At 42.9% G+C, this 24338-nt stretch overlaps 1 protein-coding gene across 1 annotated transcript in view; it reads right to left on the bottom strand.

Moving 5' to 3' along the window:
• Positions 1-22480, bottom strand: part of CACNG8 (calcium voltage-gated channel auxiliary subunit gamma 8) — a 28616-nt gene extending 6136 nt beyond the window's left edge. The window contains exons 1-4 of the mRNA XM_070728558.1: positions 22409-22480; positions 21371-21749; positions 10685-10768; positions 289-429 (exon numbers count right to left, since the gene is read on the bottom strand). Coding sequence (XP_070584659.1) covers positions 289-429; positions 10685-10768; positions 21371-21749; positions 22409-22480 — 676 coding nt within the window. The remainder of the gene's footprint in view (positions 1-288; positions 430-10684; positions 10769-21370; positions 21750-22408) is intronic.
• Positions 22481-24338: the final 1858 nt, after the last annotated feature.

The following is a 24338-nucleotide window of genomic DNA, read 5'->3' as shown; positions in this document are numbered from 1 at the left end:
AAAATGGGCTTGAAACCGGTCCTTGCACTTAGGGACTGTTGCAATGTTCCCAAGGTGACAGGATCACTATATGGTTACTTGGCAACCAACATGGTTGTTTTTATCCCATTTTGATCGCCATTTGAAACCTTCCAACAGGCAAAGACAACGGGGGAAGCCAGATTCACTCAACAATTTGCAGCAAAAAAGGTGGCAAAATTGGGACACAATCAATGACCACATCACTTAGGGACTAATGTTGCAGTCCCCGGTAAGGGCCACCTGAATTATCCTCACTGTGCCACTTACCTGCAGCAACAAACAGGATGCCAGCACCTAGAATAATGTTGCGCTTCGACTTGTAGACACGGCTGGCTGCTACGCAGAACCCACCCAGCAACAGCAAAAGAGCACTTAGGATAGGAAAGATGCTTGAGGCTCGTACCACTCCTATGGAGGGGAGGTGGGTGGGAAGGGAGGGAGGGAGGAAGGAAGGGAGGGAGGAAGGAAGGGAGGGAGGGAGGGAGAGAGGAAGGAAGGAAGAGAGGAAGGAAGGGAGGGAGGGAGGAAGGAAGAGAGGAAGGAAGGAAGGAAGGAAGGAAGAAAAAGAAGAATATAAAATGACATGAAACATGTCTCAGAGCAAAACTTTTACGCATGGGAAATTGGCAAGCGACAGACAAATGTTGAGCTAGTCTTTATTCATGATATTTTCTCTAAGTTTTAGTTTTGTCAGGCTATCAATGCCTACAAACACTAAAGCGGAGGTGGCCCCTTATGATGTATGGACTTCAACCCCCAGAATTCCTGAGCTAGCAGGGCTGGCTCATGAATTCAGGAAGTTGAAGTCCACAACTCATAAAAGGGTCCCATCCCTACATGAAATCATGGACTTTGCACAAACCCTTTGGAGCAGTCCTCATGAGCAATACCAGAGGTGTCAAACACAAGTTCTGGCCCACAGGATGCTTAGATCTGGCCCTGGAAGCAGCAAAGGCCTGCAGTCCAGCAGGTGCACGCATGCCCGTCGGTGCGAGATTTGGCTTCTGTGCATACCCAGCAAATGAAATCTTATGGAGGGATGCATGTGCGAGTGAGATTTTACCGATTTTTGCCAATATTTTGCCTCCGCGCATACGCAGAAGCAGAACATCTGCAAAATAATCAGTGAAATCTCACTTAAGCGAGCATCTTTGCACAATATTTTGCTTGCTATGCCTGTGCAAAAGCCAAGTCTCATGCGTGTGCACGTGTGCACATGTCAGGGATACGCAGCTCCGTGCACATCCCCAAAATCACTACCTGAACGTAGTACCTTACCTTTCCGGTAACAGGCCATCACTGACTGACTTGAAAATGGAGCCCTCCTGAGCTTTGTTTTCGCTGGCAGAGGGTTGCAGGAGGCCATCACAGAAGGAAATGGCATTCAGGGGCCCTTTTTCGCTAGCAGAGCTCTTGGCCCATCACAGGCGCCCCGACACGAGTGATGTTGAGCTGGCCATGCCCCCCCAACCTCCCCAAGTTCAAGCACAACCCTGATGCAGCTCTCAATAAAATCAAGTGTGACACCCCTGAGCTACAGTGTAAAAGTTGTCTTATTTAATATGTTACACCAAATATGCCTGAACTCTCGAAGCGTGGAACTCATTACCTGACTCAGTAGTGTCAACCCCTAACCCCCAACATTTTTCCCTTAGACTATCCACGATTGACCTCTCCAGGTTCCTTAGAGGTCAGTAAGGGGCGTGCATAAGTGCACCAGTGTGCCTTCCGTCCCCCGTCCAATTGTCTCTCCTTATCTCATTTATCTTTTCTTCCTTTCAAATATGTTCACCTATACTTTTATATCTTTTCTTCTATTCTTTTCTTTACTTATATTATTACATATCTTTCTCTTCAATGTGTATTATGTATTGGACAAAATCAATAAATAAAATAAAATAAATAAATAAACTAACTATGGCCTCCAATAAACCTTGTTTCATTTACATCGCAGGCCTCTGGCAAAGGTACAGAGTTTCCGTGAAGAAATGACAAAGGTCCAGGGATGTCCAGTTTTATATTCTAAATCTCCAAATGCCTTTTTTAAAAGATTGGATGTTCATAATATTGTGCAGCAATCATGGGATGCTGCAAACAATGTTTATGCCTTCTTGTTCCAGAGAAACAGACAGGAATGAGTAGCAAGGAGGTTGCAAATGAATGTTAAAGAGAACCCAAATATTTAATGTTGACTTGAAACTCTCTTTTTTGCACGTTATTTCATGGGTTGGTAAAAATATTCCGATAGTTAGATGATGAGGTTATCTACACACTTGTTTTTGATATGGAAAATCTTATTTCTACCTTGGATTCATAACGGGTGGTTACTCTGTTAGGATTACAGTGTTCCCTCGATTTTCGCGGCTTCGAACTTCGCAAAAAGTCTATACCATGGTTTTTAAAAAATATTAATTAAAAAATACTTCACGCTTTTTCCCCCTATACCACGTTTTTTCCCATCCGATGACGCCGTATGTCATCGCCAAACTTTCATCCGCCTTTAATAAATATTTTTTAAAATAAACTTTAATAAATAAACATGGTGAGTAATAATCTAAATGGTTGCTAAGGGAATGGGAAATTGTAATTTAGGGGTTTAAAGTGTTAAGGGAAGGCTTGTGATACTGTTCATAGCCAAAAATAGTGTATTTACTTCCGCATCTCTACTTTGCGGAAATTCGACTTTCGCGGGCGGTCTCAGAACGCATCCCCCGTGAAAATTGAGGGAACACTGTACTTTAAATCTGGATAGGAATTGTAGTTGTGACTGCTGGGATGCGGTTTTGAGTTTTATCACTGGGCAGGAAGTTCTCCATTTTGCCTTTTGTAGAACTAACCTAGTTTTATACAATTGTAATACCTAATGAAACATTTGTTTTTAAGTAGTTAACATTGAAGAAAATGAGCTGGCTTTCTGCTTGTCGTTTTCCAGTCATTCAGACCAATGAGGGAATTTTTCCCAACCCTTTCTTCATATGTACTAGATTATTTATTAATGTTAGCTGGAGACTATAAGAATTTTAGTCCATTTTAGTTGGATAAGTTTAGATCCCTGATAAGAGGAAGGGGAAGGTATTGGTTGGTCCTGCAATTTTCTTGGCACAGTTTTTCAAGAGTGGTTTGCCATTGCTTCCTTCCTAGAGCTAAGATAAACTGGCTCAAGGTGATTCAGCTCGGTTTGTGCTTCAGATGGGACTAGAATTCCCAGGTTAGTCGTCCTCAAGTGAGTGCCCCAGTACTCTAACTCAGTGTTTCCCAACCTTGGCAACTTGAAGATATTTGGACTTCAACTCCCAGAATTTCCCAGCCAGCAAATGCTGGCTGGGGAATTCTGGGAGTTGAAGTCCAAATATCTTCAAGCTGCCAAGGTTGGGAAACACTGCTCTAACTATCTCTTTTTCCTAAGTTAGCCCACAATAAATGTACAAAACAGTTCCATTTGCCATTTCCCTTACTGTGGCAGAATAGGAATTGGCAACACAAGCTATCCAGCTTATGCTAGCAAATGTTCTTGCCAGCAACAGGAATGATGGAGATTATTTAAATTTGGCCAAGTGAGAGAAAACCATCAGGGCTATATCCTCAGTCTTTTATACCCAGAAAGAATTCTGCAAACTGAATTGTTGACGCCGTTACTAAATGAAATTCTCAAACACGATGGAACAGAACTTAAACCTGAAGATAGTCTTAATAGAATCAAACATCCTAATTTGTTAGGCTCGGAAAAAGCTGAGCCAAATCCATAAATACTCTTACTTCTCTGCGTCAATCCCACTGTCTGCATTTTAGAACTAACCAGACAACCTACTGAGTTACCTTTTGAAAGACACTTCCTTAAACTGAGAAACAGAATGACCACAGATGGGCAAAAAAGTGGGAGTTGGAACGACTTTTGACTTCCTACTGTCTTCCCCATTGACCTTCCTTGTGGGCAGCTGGCAAGGAGTACAGTGGTACCTCTACCTAAGAATGCTTCTACATAAGAACTTTTCTAGATAAGAACCGGGTGTTCAAGATTTTTTTGCCTCTTCTTAAGAACCATTTTCTACTTAAGAACCTGAGCCTGGAAAAATTTCCCAGGAAATTTGAGAGTGGCACAAAGGCCCGGCCAGTTTCCTGCCATCCCTCCCCCCCAAGGGTTTCTCTCTCTGGCGCAGTGTATGGGAGGCAGCCTCGCATTGGGTGTATGGGAGGTGCGTGCTCCTCCTTGCTGCCTCAGAGTCCTTCTTTTTTTAAAAAATCCTTAAAGTTTTGGATTTTTTTTATTCCCTCACCTTCTTCCTTCAGCAGAAACTGACCTCTCTTCTTCCTCCTCCTCCTCCCACATAAATTCCAAGCTTTTATTTCTTTCCTAATGGGTTTGCATGCGTTATTTTCTTTTACATTGATTCCTATGGGAAAAATTGATTCTACTTACAAACTTTTCTACTTAAGAACCTGGTCACGGAATCAATGAAGTTCTTAAGTAGAGGTACCACTCTATATGGAAATTATGACCACACAGCTGTGGCTGACTCCATCCACACTGCAGTAGTTACAATTTTGTGAAAACAATTAGTGTGAAGATCTGTGAAATTTCAATTACGTAAGAGTAATGAGTCCCAGATTTTTTATGCATTCTTTAAGTTGGTGGACTTGACGTACCTGATTCAAACATTTTTTGCATTATGATGTACCATTTGGGCTAATTGAAGGTTACAAGCAGACAAAGAGACAGGAAAGTATTAGTAGTATATAGGTAACACCATTTTTACGGGATTTTTCAAAGCATCCCAAGATTATAATAATGGCGCACATAATAGATTTTACACACTTTAGAATAACAGGGATAGAGCACACACAGTATTAAATCAACAGATTTTACTGTAGAGAGTCAGATTGGTTTGACAATTAAGATAGATGAAGCCAGACACGTTTTGAAAATACTGAGAGGGGGGAGGTTATTCCTTATATTTGTAGAAGGGTATGGAGAATAACAGTGTGCAGCTTGTATTAGGAAAATACAAGTAGTCCTTGACTTGCAACAGTTCACTTAGTGACCGTTCAAAGTTACAATGGCTCTGAAAGAAACTATCTATGATTTTTTTCTTCCACCCATGACTCTTTGCTACCTTCTGACAAGCCAAGTCAATGGAGAAGCCAGATTCACTTAACAACTATGTTACTCACTTAGGAACTGCAGTGAGTCACTTAACAACCGTGGGAAGAAAAATTGTAAAATGGGGCAAAACTCACTTGGAAAAAGTCTTACGTAGCAACAGAATTTTTTTGGCTCTATTGTGGTTGTAGGTTGAGGACTACTTGTATGAATTTTGCACGAAGAAGAAACTCAAGATTCTACCCCCCTTGATTCTCTTTAGTATAAAAAAGGAAAAATGCACTTTGGGTCTTTTGTGCATGCCATTAGTCTGTGGATGATAGGCTAGTGATGGCCTTGTTTCTCTTCTATCTCCTTGCCACCATTACAATAAACTGACAAGGGAAGTAATGCTTGTGTCCAGGAGCAGCATATGACCTCTCGTTTGCTTCTTCAAGTGATGCTGTAAGCCAGTGGTGACAAACCTTTTTTTATTTGTGTGCTGAAAGTGTGTGTGTGTGTACTAGCATGCACACATGTGCCTACACCCATTGTCTTTCCCCCACCCATACGCATCCCTTATGCTCTTCTGCATATGTGCACAATTCCCATGCATGCACACAGACCACAAGCCTGGGATTGTGAAAAAACCAGCCCAACAGGCAAACTGGAAGTTTGGAAAAACAGACTTCCGGTTTACCCATTGTGCTGTTTTTTGCACTTTGGGGCTTCAGGAAGCTTCCCTGAAGCCTCCAGAGTGCAAAAACAGCACAATGGCAAACCGGAAGTCTGTTTTTCCAAACTTCTGTTTTGCCCGTTGGCTGGTTTTTGTACTCCGGGGCTTCAGGGAAGCTTTCCTGAAGCCTCTGCAGGACCAAGCATCCTTCCCTAAGGCCGAAAATCAGCTGCAGCTGACATAGGGCAACACCTTGTGTCTCCTCCAATAAGGCTCTGTGTGCCACCTGAAAAAATGGTTGTGCTGTGATTTATCTATTCATGACTGGGAAAGAGGAATTAACAGATTAACAGAGTTGGAAGGGACTTCATAGGTCAGTGATGGAGAAGCTTTTTTGGCTGGGGTGCGTGCGCGGTGCGATAGCATGTGCATGCGTGCCCACAGCTATAATGCAATGCCCTGCACATGCACACAAACCTCCCCTGTTGCTTCCCTTCCCCTACCCCTGTGCATGCACGCAGCCTGACTGAAGCCTCCTCACTTCCAGTAGGCCTGTTGGGCTGTTTTTCACTCTCCCTAGAGTTTGGGAAAGCCTCCTGAAGCCTGTGGAAGGCGAAAAATGCCTCAACGGGCCAATTGGGAGTTTGGAAATGAAAGGAAGTGGAGCTGCCCTACTATTTACTTCAGATAGCTGCAACTAGGCCTCGCCCACCTCGGCCCATTTCTTCTGCAGCCAGGAAGGCCTCTGTAGCGGATAACAGAGCACTGGATTGACCTGGAGCGCTTTTATTGGCTGCAGAGGCCCTCGGGAAATTCTTCCCAGCTGCAGAAGAAATGGGCTGAGGTGTTCGAGGCCTGGTTGCAACTATCTGAACCCAAAGAACTTCCAGAAGACCTCTGACAGCCAAAAGGAAGCTGAGGATGAGCACCCAAGTGAACTTCCAGTTAGCCCGTTGACCCGTTTTCAACTGGCCAGCGTGTTCATGTGTACTGGAGCTGACATAGGGCAACAACTCGCCTGCCCTCAGATATGGCTCTGCATGCCACTTGTGGTAAGTGTGCTATAGGTTTGCCATCACTGTTGCAGGTCATCTAATCCAACACCTGCCCAAGCAGGAGACACTACACCATCTCTGACAGATTGCAGCCCAGTCTCTTTTGGAAAGCTTCCAATGATGGAGCTCCCACAACCTTTGAAGGCAAGCTGTTCAATTGGTTTATGTTATGTTATGTTACATTATAGTTATGTTGGCTTTCAGGAAAATGGGTTGAATATTTCCTGAAAATGGGCTGAATATTTTCCGAGGACATGCAGGAATTTTGTGTATAACACATTCTCTGTGTAATTGTGTTGAAATACAAGCATGTATTAAGTACTCCCAATTTTGAGTTTGGTGTCCTATCTCAAGGAGTGGGCCGCCATTCCTGGCCAAACCGGAATGGGCTGGGAGCACACGTGCATGCACCCTGCACATGTGTCCCCGTGCAGAGTTCCACTTCTGTGCATGCGCAGAAGCCGACCCTCGTGCAAGGACACATGTGTGTGAGAGATTTTGGGTTTTTTTGCTTCTGCGCATATGCAGAAGCGGAAAAAACAGAAACAGACAAAAATAAGGTAAGTGGCCACCCGCGCTGTCGCGGTTCGCCTCTTACTCTTGGGGAGAATGGCGATAGCACGGATGGTGAGGGGAGATAGCCGGCACAAACGTGGGCAGCAAGGGAAGCCGGTGAGAGCTCGTGTGGCAGGAAGAACGGCAGTAGTGCAGGCGATGGGGGGGGGAAATCAGCACAAGCACGGGTGATGGGGGAGGGCAGAACGAGCACAGGTAGCAGGGTGAATGGCGGTAGCACGTGCAGTGGGGGGAGCTGGCGCGAGAGACGAGCGAGGGGCTTGCGGCGGGGGAAGGCAGCACTCACGGCAGGGCAGGCCAAGGAAATGCCAGTTGGCATGTACATGCGTGCACGCCCGGCAGCCTTGCCAGAACTAGCCTACACGGTACCTTGCCACCACCGGAACCACGTTCCCCCCCCGTTCCGGGTCTGGCCTATCTCCCACAGTGCACAAAGTATTGCTTCTGCAAAGCAATGTGCGGGTGGATATATTGAGTTGTACTAAATCCATTGATCTATCGATTCATCCATTGATCCATCGATCCATGCAATTTAGAGCAGTGTTTCTCCACCTTGAGCACTTTCGAATGTATGAATTTCAAAACTCCCAGAATTCCCTAGCTAGCATTCCCATGCTGGCTGGAGAATTTTGGGAGTTGAAGTCCACACATCTCAGTTGAGAAACACTGTCCTAAATTGCTTGGATGTAGTGATAAATGGGTAGATGGGTGAGATTCTCCAAAGCACCTGAAGGTAGATCAAAAAGCAATGGGTGGAAACTAAAGAAGGGGAGAAGTAACTTAGAACTAAGGAGAAATTTCCTGGCAGTTAGAATAATTAATCAGCGGAACAGCTTGCCTCCAGAAATTGTGAATGCTCCAACGCTGAAAGTTTTTAAGATGTTGGATAACCATTTGCTCAAGTAGTGTAGGTTTCCTTTCTAAGCAGGGGGTTGGACTAGAAGACCTCCGAGGTCCCTTCCAACTCTGTTGTTGTTGTTGTGGATGTTGTTATCTATTCCTAATTAAACCATATAACTAGTTATAATGCTGCGTCCCCTTCCAGTTTTATTCTCTGATGGAGACCATGCATCTTTTAACGGTTGAGATCTATTTTTGTAGTAGCAGTCATCGTCAGCCAAGTTGTGCTATACAGCAGTGTTTTTCAACCAGTGTGCCGTGGCACACTAGTGTGCCGTGAGACATGGTCAGGTGTGCCGTGAAGCTCAGAGAAAGAAAACAAGAGAGAGAGAGAGAGAAAGAAAGAGAGAGAAAGAGAAAGCAAGCAAGAGAGAGAAAGAAAGAGAGAGAGAGAGAGAACAAGAGAGAAAGAAAGCAAGAGAGAGCAAGAGAGATAAAGAAAGCAAGCAAGAGAGAGAGAGAGAGAGGGAGGGAAGGTGGGAGAGAGAAAGACATAGAGGGAGGGAGGGAGGGAGGGAGAGAGAGAGAAAGAGAGCAAAAAAGAGGAAAGAAGGAAGAGAGAAAGAGGGATGGAGAGAGAGAAAAAAAGAGGAAGGGAGAGAAAGAGGGAGAGAGAAATAGAGCGAAAGGGAGGAAGAAAGAGATTTTTTTTTGTCCAATATTTTTTTAGCTGCCCCCCCCCCCAATGTGCCCCATGGTTTTGTAAATGTAAAAAATGTGCCGCGGCTCAAAAAAGGTTGAAAATCACTGCTATACAGTATATCCAACATCAGCTTGGTAAATAGCCTAAGATAGTTCAATATATATATCTATAAGTATATTATCTCTCGCTGACCTCACTGTAGGTTAACTTCCTCTGCAAATATTGGTGTCCCTTGCTTTTTGACCAGGAGGTAAATTTTTAATATTGGAAGGCTGCAGGGAAGAGAGCCATATGGGTCTTCCCCTTGTCTTTTGGCATACAGAAAGCAATTAAACATCTATGGCCATAATTTGGCTGGAGTCTTACTCTGAAGCATAATTCACATAAATGAAGATGCCAGCCCTACTTTCGTTATTTGGGGGTGGCCGTGCCGGTGAAAGATGGGTGGGTGGGGGGTGACAGATGGGGTCCCATGAGAAGTCGTCCTACAGAGTACTCAGAAGTTTGGAAAAGCTGCCTCTATGTTGCTGTGGTTTCTTTATGCTTTCCCAGGCATTCTAAGTCTCAAAAGAGGATCTTTCTCTGCAATATGACGTTCTCCAAAGACCTCTTCACTCCTTCACCACTAAAACAAAAATCGCATCCCTTTTATAGGATTCAATAGTTCTATGGTGGTCCCTGCGACCTTTACTCTGCTAGCTGTTATGGTGCAGCATCCTTCCCCTACCCCACCATAGAGAGAAGGAGATGCTCATCTCCATTTCAAGGCCGCGAGACAGCGCTTTGGAAAGACGTTTCCATAGACATGTGACTAGCATGATATCATGGAGGTCTATTACCTTCCCACTGAAATGCTATATATATTTGTCTACTTGCCTTTACCTGCTTTCAAACTCCTAGGTCAGTGATGGCAAACCTATGGCACGTGTGCCACAGGTGACACATGGAGTCATATCTGATGGCATGCAAGCTATTGCCCTAGTTAAGCTCCAGCATGCATGTGCATGCCAGCCAGTTTATTTTCGGTTTGCACAGAGGCTCTGGGAGGGCATTTTCAGCCTCTGGGGAGATAGGGAGGCCATTTTTGCCCTCCTCAGGCTCCAGGAAAGCCTCTGGAAGATGGGGACGGCGAAAAACGGGCCTACCAGGCCCACCAGGTTGGAAAATGGGTTATTTCTAGTCTCCAGAGGGTCTCTGGGGAATGGGGGAGGCCATTTTCACCCTCACTAGGCAGTGGATTATGGGTGTGGGCACTCACGCATGTACGATAGCGCACACACATGTGCTTTTGGTACCCGAGAACAAAAAGGTTCACCATCACTGTCCTGGGTTGATGGGAGCTGGAACAAGGATGGGAACTCACCCCATAGCATGGCATTAGGGTCTCTAATCTGGGCTGCTGGCCTTCCAGGTGAAAAGTCCAGCATCAGCGGTGGGTTGCTTCCGGCTTGGCCCAGTTCTAGGAACCGGTAGCAGCAGTGTTAGGAGGGCTCACCTACCTTCCCAGGGCATTTCTGCACATGCGCAGAAGTATCGTGCATGTGCACGAGTACACAAACTGATAGTAAAAGGTTTTAGAACAAGCTACTGTCCTGCATCTTAAATGCTGAGCCGCCACTCCACCCCTTCCCTTTGGTCGGATGCCGTAGAATTTCCATACATTTCAAAGGACGATGGTGACGTGCCATTGCTAAAGCCAAGATACAAGAATGAATAAGCCACCTATTTCTACATACGTAGGAGGTATTCCGCACTGTCGTGATCATAGTCTGTGTCCTCTGGAAAATGGTTGATTTTCACACACACCCCTCGCTTCAACCCTGCAAACAGGAAGAGACAAATTAGCAGCTGTTTGGGGATTAGAGCACAGCGTTAGTTGGCCTCACGCTGAAATTAAGCCTCATGCTGGATGGCCAATGATAAGTGCTTTCCTACTCATTTCCAGTCTTACAAGAGCATTTCTCAGCACGATGGGAACAACATGCCCCATATTTGGAGGTCATTGAGTTACAGAAGATTGCTTGAGCCATCTTAGGCTAATTTACCAAGCTGATGTTGGATCGCACCATCGGGAGACAACCAAGAAAGACATGCATGGGTTTTTTTTAAAGCAGTTTTAATTGTTGTTTGCGAGTTTTAAATTGCTTTGCACTGTTTTTAAGGGGTTTTATATTGCATTTTATGTGTATTTGGCAGTGAGTTGCCCAGAGTCCTCTGGGAATAGGGTGGCATATAAGCCTAAATAAATAAATAAATGAATGAATGAATGAATGAATGAATGAATGAATGAATGAATGAATGAATGATGGAATGAATGATGGAATGAATGAATGAATGAATGAATACATACATACATACATACATACATACATAAACAAACAAACAAACAAACAAACAAACAAACAAACAAACAAACAAACAAACAAACAAATCTATATCTCATGCCAGGCCTTTACTATTAGAAGCTATCCCAGCCACTCTATCCCCCTTGTAATCTCTGGCTGTGACCTGAGTTGGGTTTCAACCAGTGAAGGGCTACCAAAATTTTTACTACCACACTGTGGGCATGGCTTATGCAGGGTGCCTTACATTTTCTTTCAACATCTTTCTGTGCAAATTGGGTGCTCTCCATTGGATGCTCTCCAGTTTTGCTACCCCACTGTGTTCCCGCCTGTCCGGGGTGCAGCCCACCCCTGGTTTCAACTTACCTTGCTACCCGTTTGCATTCGCCTGCCTCACATGGCCCTTCCTTGGGGCTGTGCATGCGATTTGCACGCATATGCAATGCAAAAAACCCACAAAATGTTTTTTTTAAGCCAAAAACAAAATGACAACACATACAAAGTGCCAGAAATTCAGTTTCTGCGCATGCTCAGAAGAAAAAAAAAATCCTGTTTTTTTTTTTAAAAAAATTATTATTATTTTTTTAAAAGATTCAGCCTCCATGGACTGGTGCCAATTGATCCAGTTCAGTGACATCATCATGATGTCATCATCATGATGTCACCAGTGGGTCACGACCAGTTTGGGCAAACTGGTCCAAATCGGGAGGAACCCACCTCTGTCTGTGATACTGTATGGAATGTTTGTGTGTATGTTTTTATATAAGGTTTTTTTTAGGTTTTTAATGTAAAATTGTTATTTTAGACTTAATATTAGATTTGTCATTGTATACTGTTTTATCACTGCTGTGAGCCGCCCCGAGTCCGCGGAGACTGGCGGCATACAAATCTAATTAATAATAATAATAATAATAATAATAATAATAATAATAATAATAATAATAATTTTAAAAAATGGGTTGTCATGTGATGCCAGAGTCGCTGCAACAACTGTGGCATAAGCCAGTGAAAGTGATCCCAGTGGTACTTGGCACGCTGGGCGCAGTACCAAAGGATCTCAGCGGACATTTGAAAACCATCAAAATTGACAAAGTCTCCACCTGTCAATTGCAAAAGGCCACTTTACTGGGATTGGCAAACATAATTCGCCGCTACATCACGCAGTCCTAGGTGCTTGGGAAGCATCCAACTGGTGATGAAATACGAAATCCAGCATAGTGATCTCGTTTGCTGTGTTGTATTGACATAATAATAATAATAATAATAATAATAATAATAATAATAATAATGATAATAATAATAACAACAACAACAACAACAACAACAACAACAATTTAGCGCAATCCTTTTGGATGAGTTGTTCAGTCAGCTACATCAAAGTTTCTCAACCTCAGTGATTTTAAGATGTGTGGGGCAGTGAAGGGGTTGTGTGACAAAATTGAACGGGTCCAAAGACGGGCTACAAGAATGGTGGAAGGTCTTAAGTATAAAACGTATCAGGAAAGACTGAATGAACTCAATCTGTAGAGTCTGGAAGACAGAAGGAAAAGGGGGGACATGATCGAAACATTTAAATATGTTAAAGGGTTAAATAAGGTCCAGGAGGGAAGTGTTTTTAATAGGAAAGTGAACACAAGAACAAGGGGACACAATCTGAAGTTAGTTGGGGGAAAGATCAAAGGCAACATGAGAAAATATTATTTCACTGAAAGAGTAGTAGATCCTTGGAACAAACTTCCAGCAGACGTGGTTGGGAAATCCACAGTAACTGAATTTAAACATGCCTGGGATAAACATATATCCATCCTAAGATAAAATACAGGAAATAGTAAAAGGGCAGACTAGATGGACCAAGAGGTCTTTTTCTGCCGTCAGTCTTCTATGTTTCTATGTTTCTATGACTTCAATTCCCAGAACTGCCCAGCCAGCTGGCTAGGGAATTCTGGGGACTTGAAGTCCACACATCTTAAAACTGCTGAGTTGAGAAACATATGCTGTATCGCCAGTGGATGCTGGAATAAGATTTATATAGTGAGCACACACATGCTATCAATTTTGCATCCCTAACCTTTAAGTGCTGCTGAGCCCACTCGGAAGGAAGGCTTCAAGGTTCCAGACGATTAACTCTGGTGGCTTTAAGGCTGGGTTAGAGAAACGGCTGGAGGGCTGCAGCGGGTAACAGATGCTCAACTGAATCTCGGAGAAGCAATGGTGTAGAATTTCTATAGCAGTGATGGCGAACCTTTTTTTGGGGGCTCGCCTGCTAAACGTGCGTGTGTGCGTGCACATGTCCACATTCGCGCCCTTCCCCCATGCATGTGCACAACCACCACGCTACCCCCCCTATAAATGTTTACAACCCCTTCACTGCCCCATGTTTATGCACATAGGCCTCACTGAAGCCTTTGGGCTGATGAAGCCTGGGGAAGGCGAAAAATGGGCCAATGGGCCAACTGGAATTTGAAACGAAGCTCTGGTTGGCCTCTTGACCCGTTTTTCACCATGTCATCTTTAGGAGGCTTCCCTGAAGCCTCCGCAGTGCGAAAAATGGTCCAATGGGCAAACCGGAAGTCTGTTTTTCCAAACTTCTGATTTGCCCGTTGGACTGGTTTTTTGTACCATAGAGGGTTCAGGGAAGCCTCCAAAAGCCTCTGGAGGGTGGAAACAGACTTCCCCAAGGCCAAAAAATCAGCTGGCCTGCACACGCATGCATGCCATTGTTCTGCCACACGAATCCCAGTGACTGGTTAGGTCCCACAGAGTTGGCCTTCTCCAGGTCCCGTTGACAAAACAATGCCATCTGGCGGGACCTAGGGGAAGAGCCTTCTCTGTGGCGGCCCTGGCCCTCTGGAATCAACTCCCCCCCCGAAGATCAGGTCTGCCCCCACCCTCCTTGCCTTTCGCAAACTCCTAAAAACCCACCTCTGTCGCCAGGCATGGGGAAATTGATTCCCCTCGGCCGTCCTGTTTTATGCATGGTTTGTTTTTATTATTTTTTATTATTTATTAGATTTATTAGATTTATTATTTATTAGATTTGTTTGGGATGTATGACTGTTTTTAAATTAAGGGTTTTAATTCTTCTTTTTTTAATCATTGGATTTGTATTGTGTATTGTTGTTGTGAGCCGCTCCAAGTCTTTGGAGAGGGGCAGCATACAAATCTAATTAATAATAATAATAATAATAATAATAATAATAATAATAATAATAATAATAATAATAATCACGCAGTCCTAGGTGCTTGGGAAGCACCCGACCGGTGATGAAATACGAAATCCACCATAGTGATCTCATTTGCTGTGTTGTATTGACATAATGATAATAAGTTCACCATCATGGTTCTATAGGTTAAATGGCTATGACAGCAGTGTCATTGAACAAAACCTCTATGCCCCAAATGCCTTCTTGCTCTTTTTAAAAGAAAGGATAGAGCTGCAGTTCCATTTCATGTTTTGAAAAACGAAGAAGAAATTACTGCAACTCCTTCCTTGACTGTTCTGTCTAATCAATCTTTGAACTTGTTGCAATTACTCTGTCCATGGTATCTCCCCTCAACTGAAGCCCACCCAGCATGTTAAATTAAAAGCTGCAACGAGCGGAACTTACGGTACTGTATATAATTTCCTTCTTTTAAAGGCCTCGCTCGTTAATGGCTTATGTACCCCCTTTTTAGCTAAAAGCCGGCAAGATTTTTTCTACAGCAAATGTAAAAGCAAAATTGTAAAACCCTAATTAAAGCGTATATTAGTAAAGGAACTTTAGAAGACTGAAAATCATTTAACAAGCCAAATTAAATAAGTGCTTCTTAATGTAATAGGGAAAACTTTGAAATGCCATCTTTAGTGATTGTATCTTCTGTTTGAAAAGGAAAAGAAGGGAGAAGCTGTCTTATGCCTGTCAGATGTTTAGAATTTCAATATCCATTAGTCCAGCTACAGTGAGCAGAGGCAGAGGATTATGGACAAAGAAATCTAAAACATCTGGTTGGTAAGAATTATATTCCTTTGTGATATGCATAAATTTTCTCCTACTGGAGAGCATCCAAATGAGTTGGCCTTCGATTCCTTCTTGTCATAAGCCATGTCAACTAGAAGATTATAGAAATTAAAAACAACACTTGAAGAGCACAGATAGTCCTCGACTTACAGAATGACTGCTTAATGGCCATATAGAGTTACGACATACCCAGAGCAACTTATGCCACGTTTTCAAAGTTAGACAGCTGCACACACGCACAGTCACACCATGGTCATGTTCCTATGGTGCTTTTTCAAGAGGCGACCAATAGAATATTAACACAATAACAGAGTTGGAAGGGACCTTGGAGGTCTTCTAGTCCAACCCGCTGCTTAGGCAGGAAACTCTACACTACTTCAGACAGATGGTTATCCAACATCTTCTTAAATCTTCCAGTGTTGGACATTCACAACTTCTGGAAGCAAGTAGTTCCACTGATTAATTGTTCTAACTGTCAGGAAATTTCTCCTTGGTTCTAAGTTACTTCTCTCCTTGATTAATAATAATAATAACAACAGAGTTGGGAGGGACCTTGGAGGTCTTGCAGTCCAACCCCCTGCTCAGGCAGGAAACCCTACACTACATCAGACAGATGGTTATCCAACATCTTAAAAACTTCCAGTGTTGGGGCATTCACAACTTCTGGAGGCAAGTTGTTCCACTGATTAATTGTTCTAACTGTCAGGAATTTTCTCCTTAGTTCTAAGTTGCTCCTCTCCTTGTTTAGTTCCCATCCACTGCTTCTTGTTCTATCCTCAGATGCTTCGGAGAATAGTTTGACTATTGGGTTGGGTTCCTACTGGTGCACTAGGCAACTCCGTTCCAGTAACGGCCGTCAGATTGTACAATTTGCGTGTGACGGCTCGGTGTCAGTCCATCTGGTGACACCATCTTTTTTCCTGAATTTTTCTGCTTTTTCTGCTTCCTCCAATGCACAGAAGCAAAATCTCAATTTTGTGCAATTTCAGCTTTTTTTTTTTTGGCTTCCTTTGCATGCGTGAGAGATTTCAGTGGGTTTTTTTTTTATTCTGTGCATGCAGAATAGCAAAAAATTGCTGAAATCTCACACGTTCGAGTGTCCCCTTGCAAGTTTTGGCATGTTTTTTGCTTCATGCACATGCATGAAAACAAAATTGTGCGAGGGATGCATGCAGGTGCGCCTGAATCAAGAGCATGCATGCACACCACACCAGTGTGCAGGTAAGTGCAACCCGCCACTGGTATGACTCTCTCTGTAGCAACCGCTGAGATATTGGAATGCTGCTATCCTGTCTCCCCTGGTCCTTCTTGTCATCATACTTGACTTATCCAATTCCCACAACTGTTCTTCATATGTTTTAGCCTCCAGTCCCCTAATCCAGTGTTTCCCAACCTTGGCAATTCTGGGAGTTGAAGTCCAGATATCTTCAAGTTGCCAAGGTTGGGAAACACTGCCCTAATCATCTTCGTTGCTCTTCTCTGGGCTCTTTCTAGAGTATCCACATCTTTTTTACATCATGGCGAAAAAAACTGAATGCCGTATTCCAAGTGTGGCCTTACCAAGGCCTTATTAAGTGGTAATTAACACTTCACGTGATCTTGATTCTCTTCCTCTGTTAATGCAGCCTAGAACTGTGTTGGCTTTTTTGGCAGCTGCTCCACACTGCTGGCTCCTATTTAAATGGTTGTCCACCAGAACTCCAAGATCCCTCCCACAGTTACTACTGTTGAGCAAGGTACCACATATACAGTGATGGGCTCCTACGGGAACGGTCAGGAACGCAGCGGAGCTCCACCCAATTTGCACTGAAAGATGTTGAAACAAAACGCATAAGCCACGGCCACAGTGTGGTAGTAAAAATTTTGGTAGCCCATCGCTGCACATATACTGTACCTGTGCGTTTTGTTTTTCTTGCTTAAATGTAGAACCTTACTTTTTTCACCATTGAATTTTCATTGAACTGGATATTCTTTGAATACGTTTTGCTTCTCATCCAAGAAGATTCTGAAGATCTTGGGAGAAATCTCCTTGGATGAAAGCTTCTTGAATGTCTCAAAGAAAAATCAGAATGTCCAATTGCCTCTTGAAAAAGCACCTTTGGGACAACCATGACCTGGATGGCTGAGAATCTCCACCGATGCCATGGTCATGGGAATGATTTGGGGCACTTGCCAATAGGTTCCCCTTTACGGCTGTTTGCAGTTCCCATGGTTATGTCATCATGATTTGTGATATTGTTTGCCAGTTTAAGCATTTACTTCCAGTTTCTGGCCAAAAAAAAGAAGAAGAAGAAGCCCATTGAAGAAAATGGTTCAGTGGTGAAATCCAATTTTTTTTTATTGCCGGTTCTGTGAGTATGGCTTGGTGGGCATGGCGTGGCTTGTTGGGCATAGCAGGGGAAGGACACTGCAAAATCCCCCTCCGCTCCCCACCAGCAAAGGTGATATTTGCTGGTTCTCTGAACCGCTCAAATTTTCTGCTACTGGTTCTCCAAATTACTCAAAATTCCCACTACCGGTTTTCCAGAACTTGTCAGAATCTGCTGGATTTCACCCCTGAAATGGTTTCCCTTAAGGCAGTGGTTCTCAACCTTTTTCATGCTGCAACCTCTTAGCACTGTTCCTCATGTTGTGGTGACCCCCAACCATAAGTCTTGCACCCATTCTCCCAACAGAGCTTTAAGTTGATTGGCGGGAAGGTCAGAGGGACAGCCTGATTGGTTGGATTGTAAAAATATGTTCCCAAGGTGCCAGAAGCTTTAGTTCCTAACACCATGGGAGATTTGTCTTTTTCCATTGTCTTAGGCGACCCCTGTGAAATGGTTGTTTGACCCCCAAAAGGGTCCCAACCCCCAGGATGAGAACCATTGCCTTAAGGATTGTGCCATTTGCTTAAAACTGCTGCAAAAAAATCAACAACAACAACAACAACAACAACAACAACAACAATAATAATAATAATAATAATAATCGACATTGCAATCCCAGGGGACAGCAGCATTGAGGAGAAGCGGCTAGAGAAATTAGTGAAATACGAAGATCTAAAAATCGAGCTGCAATGACTCTGGCATAAGCCAGTGAAAGTGGTCCCAGTGGTACTTGGCACGCTGGGCGCAGTGCCAAAGGATCTCAGCGGACATTTGAAAACCATCGGAATTGACAGGATTTCCATCTGTCAATTGCAAAAAGCCGCTTTACTGGGATCGGCAAACATAATTCGCCGCTACATCACGCAGTCCTAGGTGCTTGGGAAGCGTCCGACTGGTGATGGAATACGAAATCCAGCATAGTGATCTCGTTTGCTGTGTTGTATTGACATAATAATAATAATAATAATAATAATAATAATAATAATAATAATAATAATAATAATAATCTGGCCTGGTCACATGATGCCTTGACTTATAACCACAATATCTTATGATCATAATTCAAGGCTGAGTGATGACTGTAAGTTGAGGACTACCTGTATCAGATAAGCGTATATTGACTTAAAACCTTAATCAGGGAATTGTGTCTGTCCTGGAGGAAATGGATTTGCCCCACGGTGCAAGAATGGCTGAAAGGAAAATAGAAAAACTACTGGAAGGCTCACAGCATTGGAAGGCAAAGTCGGGGTGAAAACACAGGTTCTCTTTAAGTAGATCTGTGTGGGCAGCGTGGCAGCCAGTTTACTGTTTATGTAGGTGAGGTGAGGAATTCAACAGCAAGACAGAGCTTTATATGCATAACATATACATATTTATACTTAGTACAATGCCTGTCATAACAGCCAAAATGTGTTGGCTTGTAGATTCGAAGGTATCTACAAGAATTCCCTGTCAGATCACTTTTGTAATATCACCTCAGCAGTAAACAGTTTTCCCCACGAATAAATACCTGCGTGTAGGCAACTAAACTCCTTGATAATCTCAGCAATCCCCTCCCAGTTGAATCTCCACATCTCATTTTGACTTTTTATATTTTGGGTGTGTGCGGAGTGCTTGACTACATTAAGTTGTGTTAAACGGTGGCAGATTGGAGCAGAACAATGGTTTTCCAGGGCAAGAGACAGATACTCGAACTGTCATCCTATTAAACCTACCTCTCACCAAGGGCTTCACTCCATCAATTGTAATTAGGCCATGTTCTATGCTAGAATCTGGAATTTGTTCAGTTGCATTTTACTGACAATCCAGATGGCGGTAATTGGCAACCTGTTGTTATCAGATGCTTTCTGTTAATTTACCCAACTTTATTCAGAGCTCCCATCTTTTCCCAGGAATCAAATACAATTTGGGGCAGTCTCCCTGATGTGGATTAGAAGAAGCATTATTGATGGTTTTCAAAACTATTGTGCTTTTAATTGCAAACTTCCTCTTTGTGGCTTCTGCTTGATTGCTTCCTGCTCCAAATGAAACTGCAATTTAGATGTCTATTAATCAAGTCTCTCTTCCCCCTGAACTCTAGGAGTTTTGATTACCGATTTCCTCTTTATGTTCTTACACTTAAAAAAAAAAGTCTTACAGTAGGGGGGGGGGAAGTAATTATTTAAATTTTCTTATCCCAAGAGCAGCAAGACCCAATTTATTTATGAGATCCCATCAGTTATGCTGATGTTGTACAGTATAGAATTCAATTAAAAGCAGGAGCTGTGAGGCGGGAACTTCTAATTAAAGGTATGCTGGAGACTTTTGCTGACTCAAACTTACTTAATATTATAGAAACTCGCGAACACAAGCTCTGCTGCATAATATGGCACCAGGGTAAATGTAAAATAGAACTACTGTTTTAATTCTGCTTTCAGTTAATTTAGGGGAAAACAATGCCTCCCAGTGTGGAAGCAATATTGGTTTTTACACCAGCTAATCAGTGCATAATTGCAGTGTTTAAAGCTTTTGTAGTTTCTTGCCTTCTGCCTCTAGTCTTTCTCTTTTATTGGATAAAATTTTCTAGTAAAGAAATTGTCTCCTTGGAGAACTTGGCCATTAATTGCTCCAACTTTGATGTACTGTAATAGGAGGGATCCTTGGGTACTCTCATCTTCAGTGCTAGTAGTCATAGTAAATATGATGATGATGAAGAGGATGATGATATTACTTAGTTTGGGTAAGGAAACATCTGCAAGAAAACAACCTAGCTCAGAGAGTACCAAGGACCCCTGAGCTACAAATATTATTTACTTATTTACTTATTGGATTTCTATGCCACCCCTCTCCGAAGAATCAGGGTGGCTTATAACATACAATAAAAACAATAAAATACAGTGGCAAATCCAATTAATTTACTAAATATTAATTGAATATCTCCGGGACCGCCTTCTGCCGCACAAATCCCAGCAACCAGTTAGGTCCCACAGAGTTGGCCTTATCCGGGTCCCGTCAACTAAACAATGTTGTTTGGCGGGGCCCAGGGGAAGAGCCTTCTTTGTGGTGGCCCCGACCCTTTGGAACCAACTCCCCCCAGATATCAGAGTTGCCCCCACCCTCCTTGCCTTTCGTAAGCTCTTTAAAACCCACCTCTGTCGTCAGGCATGGGGGAATTGACACTTTCCCTCCCCCTAGGCTTATAAAATTTATGCATGGTATGTTAGTATGTATGATTGGTTTCTAAATTGGGGTTTTAAATTAACTTAAATATTAGATTTGTTTACATTGTATTATTATTGCTGTGAGCCGCCCCGAATCTGTGGAGAGGGGCGGCATACAAATCTGATTAATAAATAAATAAATAAACAAACAAACAAATAAATAACCTAAAATCCCTAATATTTTAAAAATCAATTGTGCACATTAATATCTCTAAGATTTAATTGCCTGGTCATATAAATGAAGACACTTACGGAAGGTAAGGAGGGTAGGGGCAGTGTGAATCTCCGGTGGGAGCTGATTCCAGAGGGCTGGGGCCCCCACAGAGAAGGCTCTTCCCCTTGGCCCTGCCAAGCGACATTGTCTGGTTGACAGGACCTGGAGAAGGCCAACTCTGTGGGACCTAACAGTCATTGAGATTCATATGGCATATTCTCTTCTCTACCTAAACTCATTTTTCCACAATTCTAGAACGTTGTCTCTCTTGACCCTGTTTCAGTGAGCGGGTGACTTACCTTCTAAACAGCATATCCGCCAAAGACCTGAATGGGTGAGTCCTCCAGGATCCTTCTTGTCTTTCTGGGGTGTTTCCTCCGTAGAGATATTAGTGGTATTGCAAATGAAGGCACGAGCATATAGCCAGTAATCTGTGCCAATGGCAATGATCATGAGACCAAAGGCAGCAAAGGCCCCCACAGTTGTGAGTAGAATCTGGACACCTTTCTCACACCACACCACCCTCTCTTCATTCCAGCGCTTAAGTGACTCCAGCTTGGCGGTAAGAAACGACGCCAGTTGTAACGAATGCAAGCAGCAGAGGCAGCGGTGGTAATGGATGTCTTGCCTACTGGGCCTAAGTTGCTCTTCCAGTAGGCAGGATCTGGAACACAAGTTCTTTTGAGAAACGAGAGGAAGAGAGGATTTTTTTTTTTGCCTGGAGGAAGTTGATGAAGGAACCCGGATACAGAGCAGATTAAGGAAGATTGTCTTAACAATGTCTACAAAGCTCTTGAGATTCCTGTGGATTAAGCTGGTGGAAGGTTCCTTCGGGTTCCTTCTGAAATGTTGTGTCTTGGATGCCCGTTCTTCGGAAAAGGATGGAATTCAAGAGAGAGGTTTCAAAGAAGACACAGGAACACCCAAGGCAATTTCTGAGCAGCTCCCAAGAACTTTAAAAAAGCATATGGATAATATATGAAGAAATTTTCAAAAATTATGAAGCTGGTGAGATTTGTGGAGGACACAATAGGAAGATGAAGATCGGATATTCTGCAGGCTATGATAATGTTGGGAAATCTTCGCAGAGATGGAGCTTCCAGATCACGGCTGTCAAAATACTGAAGAGCTAGTGGGGAAACAGCTGGAAAGTAACCACAGGACATCTACTGTTGGAATACCAGATGGTTATCATGAAATATCTTGATATGAGCTACGTGTTTTGGGGAGCCTACTTTCTTGGAAAACTAATGTATCATCTAGTCCAGTCAGAGGTGGGTTCCTTCCAGTTTGGACCAATTCTATAGAACTGATAGCGGGAATTTCTTCCCGCTCACCAAAACGGCAGCACTGGCTGACTGGAAACACCCCCAAAAGAGCTCTCTTGGCAGTGCCACAGGGGGCGCCATCTTGTTTTCTGTTTTTTGCTTCTTCACACATGCAAAAGCTGGGGGTTTAGCACTGTGCAAAGCGGTACATGTCCACACAGCATGTGAGGACGTGATCTGGCAGTGAGGCAAGTCAGAACCCACCCCTGAGTCCAGTATTTCTCAGCCTTGGCAAATTGATGATGTTTGGACATTAACTTCCAAAATTCTGGGCATTATAGTCCACACATCTGTAATTTACCAAAGATGAGAAACACCGATTTAGCACGCCACTAAGATTTGGTAGCAGGAAGAAGTGGGAGAGGAAACAAATAACTTTTAGATTTCTTTTTACTGAAGAACCTTTACAAGCCCTATGGGGGAAAAAATAAATATTCAAAAATACTTCATGGTATTTCTGCTAAACTTTTTTCATTCACCCTTTAATCTACAACTTAAGGAAGTTTTCAGAAATGACTGAGAACACACACCCATTATCCTGATGTCTACTGAGTCTACTCAATTTATTTCCTTTCTTTCTTTTTCTTTGCCTGAGTATGAAATACCTTAAATTCCAGGTGTGGTTTTTCAAGTTGAAGCTTGCCTTGATACAACCGATTGATAAATCTATTGTTGCCACTCGATAAGGAGTCAGCCAATATTATTTCTGAATAAATGGGGCAAAATGAAGCGAAAAAAATAAGGAGTTGAGTATAAACGAGATTCGCATACAGAAAGAGTTCTTACCCTATTCGTTGCTGCAGTGCTAAACTACAGGCATCCTGACCCTTTGAAACATTATTTATTTTTATATACATAAGGTTATGATTTAAATTCATCGCTAGTACGTGTAGTCCTCGACCTGCAACCAGAATTTCCATCGTAAAGCAAGGCAATTGTTAATTGAATTGTGTTCCATTTTACGACCCCTTTTGCCAAAGTTGTTAAATGAATTACTGCTGAGGTTAAGTGAATTATATAGTCATTAAATGAATCTGGATTTACCCATTGAAGTTGCTGGTTGTAAGCTACCTGAGAAAGTTGCAAGGGAGATGCGCAGCTACTTTAAACCCATGCTAATTGCTAAGCACCCAAATTTAGGTCACACGAACATAGGGATGTTACAATGGTTGTAACTGTGAAAACTGGTCACAAGTCATTTTTTTTCAGTGCCAGGGTAACTTCAAATGGTCACTAAATGAATGGTTGTAAGTTGAGGACTACCCTGTAACTTCAAGTCTGATTTGTATAAAAACATTAGAATGGAAATCTGTACAGGCAGTAGAACCAGGCAGTAAAATAAATGCAACATAAAAGCTAATTTAAAGCATCCCAAATATTATTTTAAGAAGCACGAAAATAATAGAATGTTGGGATGGATTTTGCATGTAAAAAAGGGAAATTAAAAAATATGCCAGGAGGGAATTAAACAGTTTTGGTGCCACTGCAGAAAAGCCCCTGCATGCACCCAAAGATGGATACTCTTTAATCAAGATTTCTAAATAATATCTCATTAGTAGGGATTTTGGTCTGGGTGGCCCCCATTGACTGTGTTGACTAACACTTGCAAACAGTGGTGAAATCCAATTTTTTTACTGCCGTTTCTGTGAGTGTGGCTTGGTGGGCATGGCTTAGTGGGGACAGTGGCAGGGGAAGGATACTACAAAGTCTCCATTCCTGCCTCACTTTGGGGCCAACCAAAGGTGGTATATACCAGTTCTCCAAACTATTCAAAGTTTCTGCTACTGGTTCTCCAGAACCTGTCATAACCTGCTGGATTTTATCCCTGCTTGTAACTATTTGGAGCAGTAAAGGAGAGGAAGTTGTGATGACTAACTTACATTTGTTGCTGGGAATTTGATTTTATATTTTCCTATTTGGAATTCCCCCCCCCTCCCCC

The sequence above is a fragment of the Erythrolamprus reginae genome, chromosome Z, assembly GCF_031021105.1.
Source record: "Erythrolamprus reginae isolate rEryReg1 chromosome Z, rEryReg1.hap1, whole genome shotgun sequence".
Lineage (NCBI taxonomy): Eukaryota > Metazoa > Chordata > Lepidosauria > Squamata > Dipsadidae > Erythrolamprus > Erythrolamprus reginae.
Note: the sequence above shows the minus strand (reverse complement) of the source record. Positions and strands in the feature narration are given on the sequence as shown.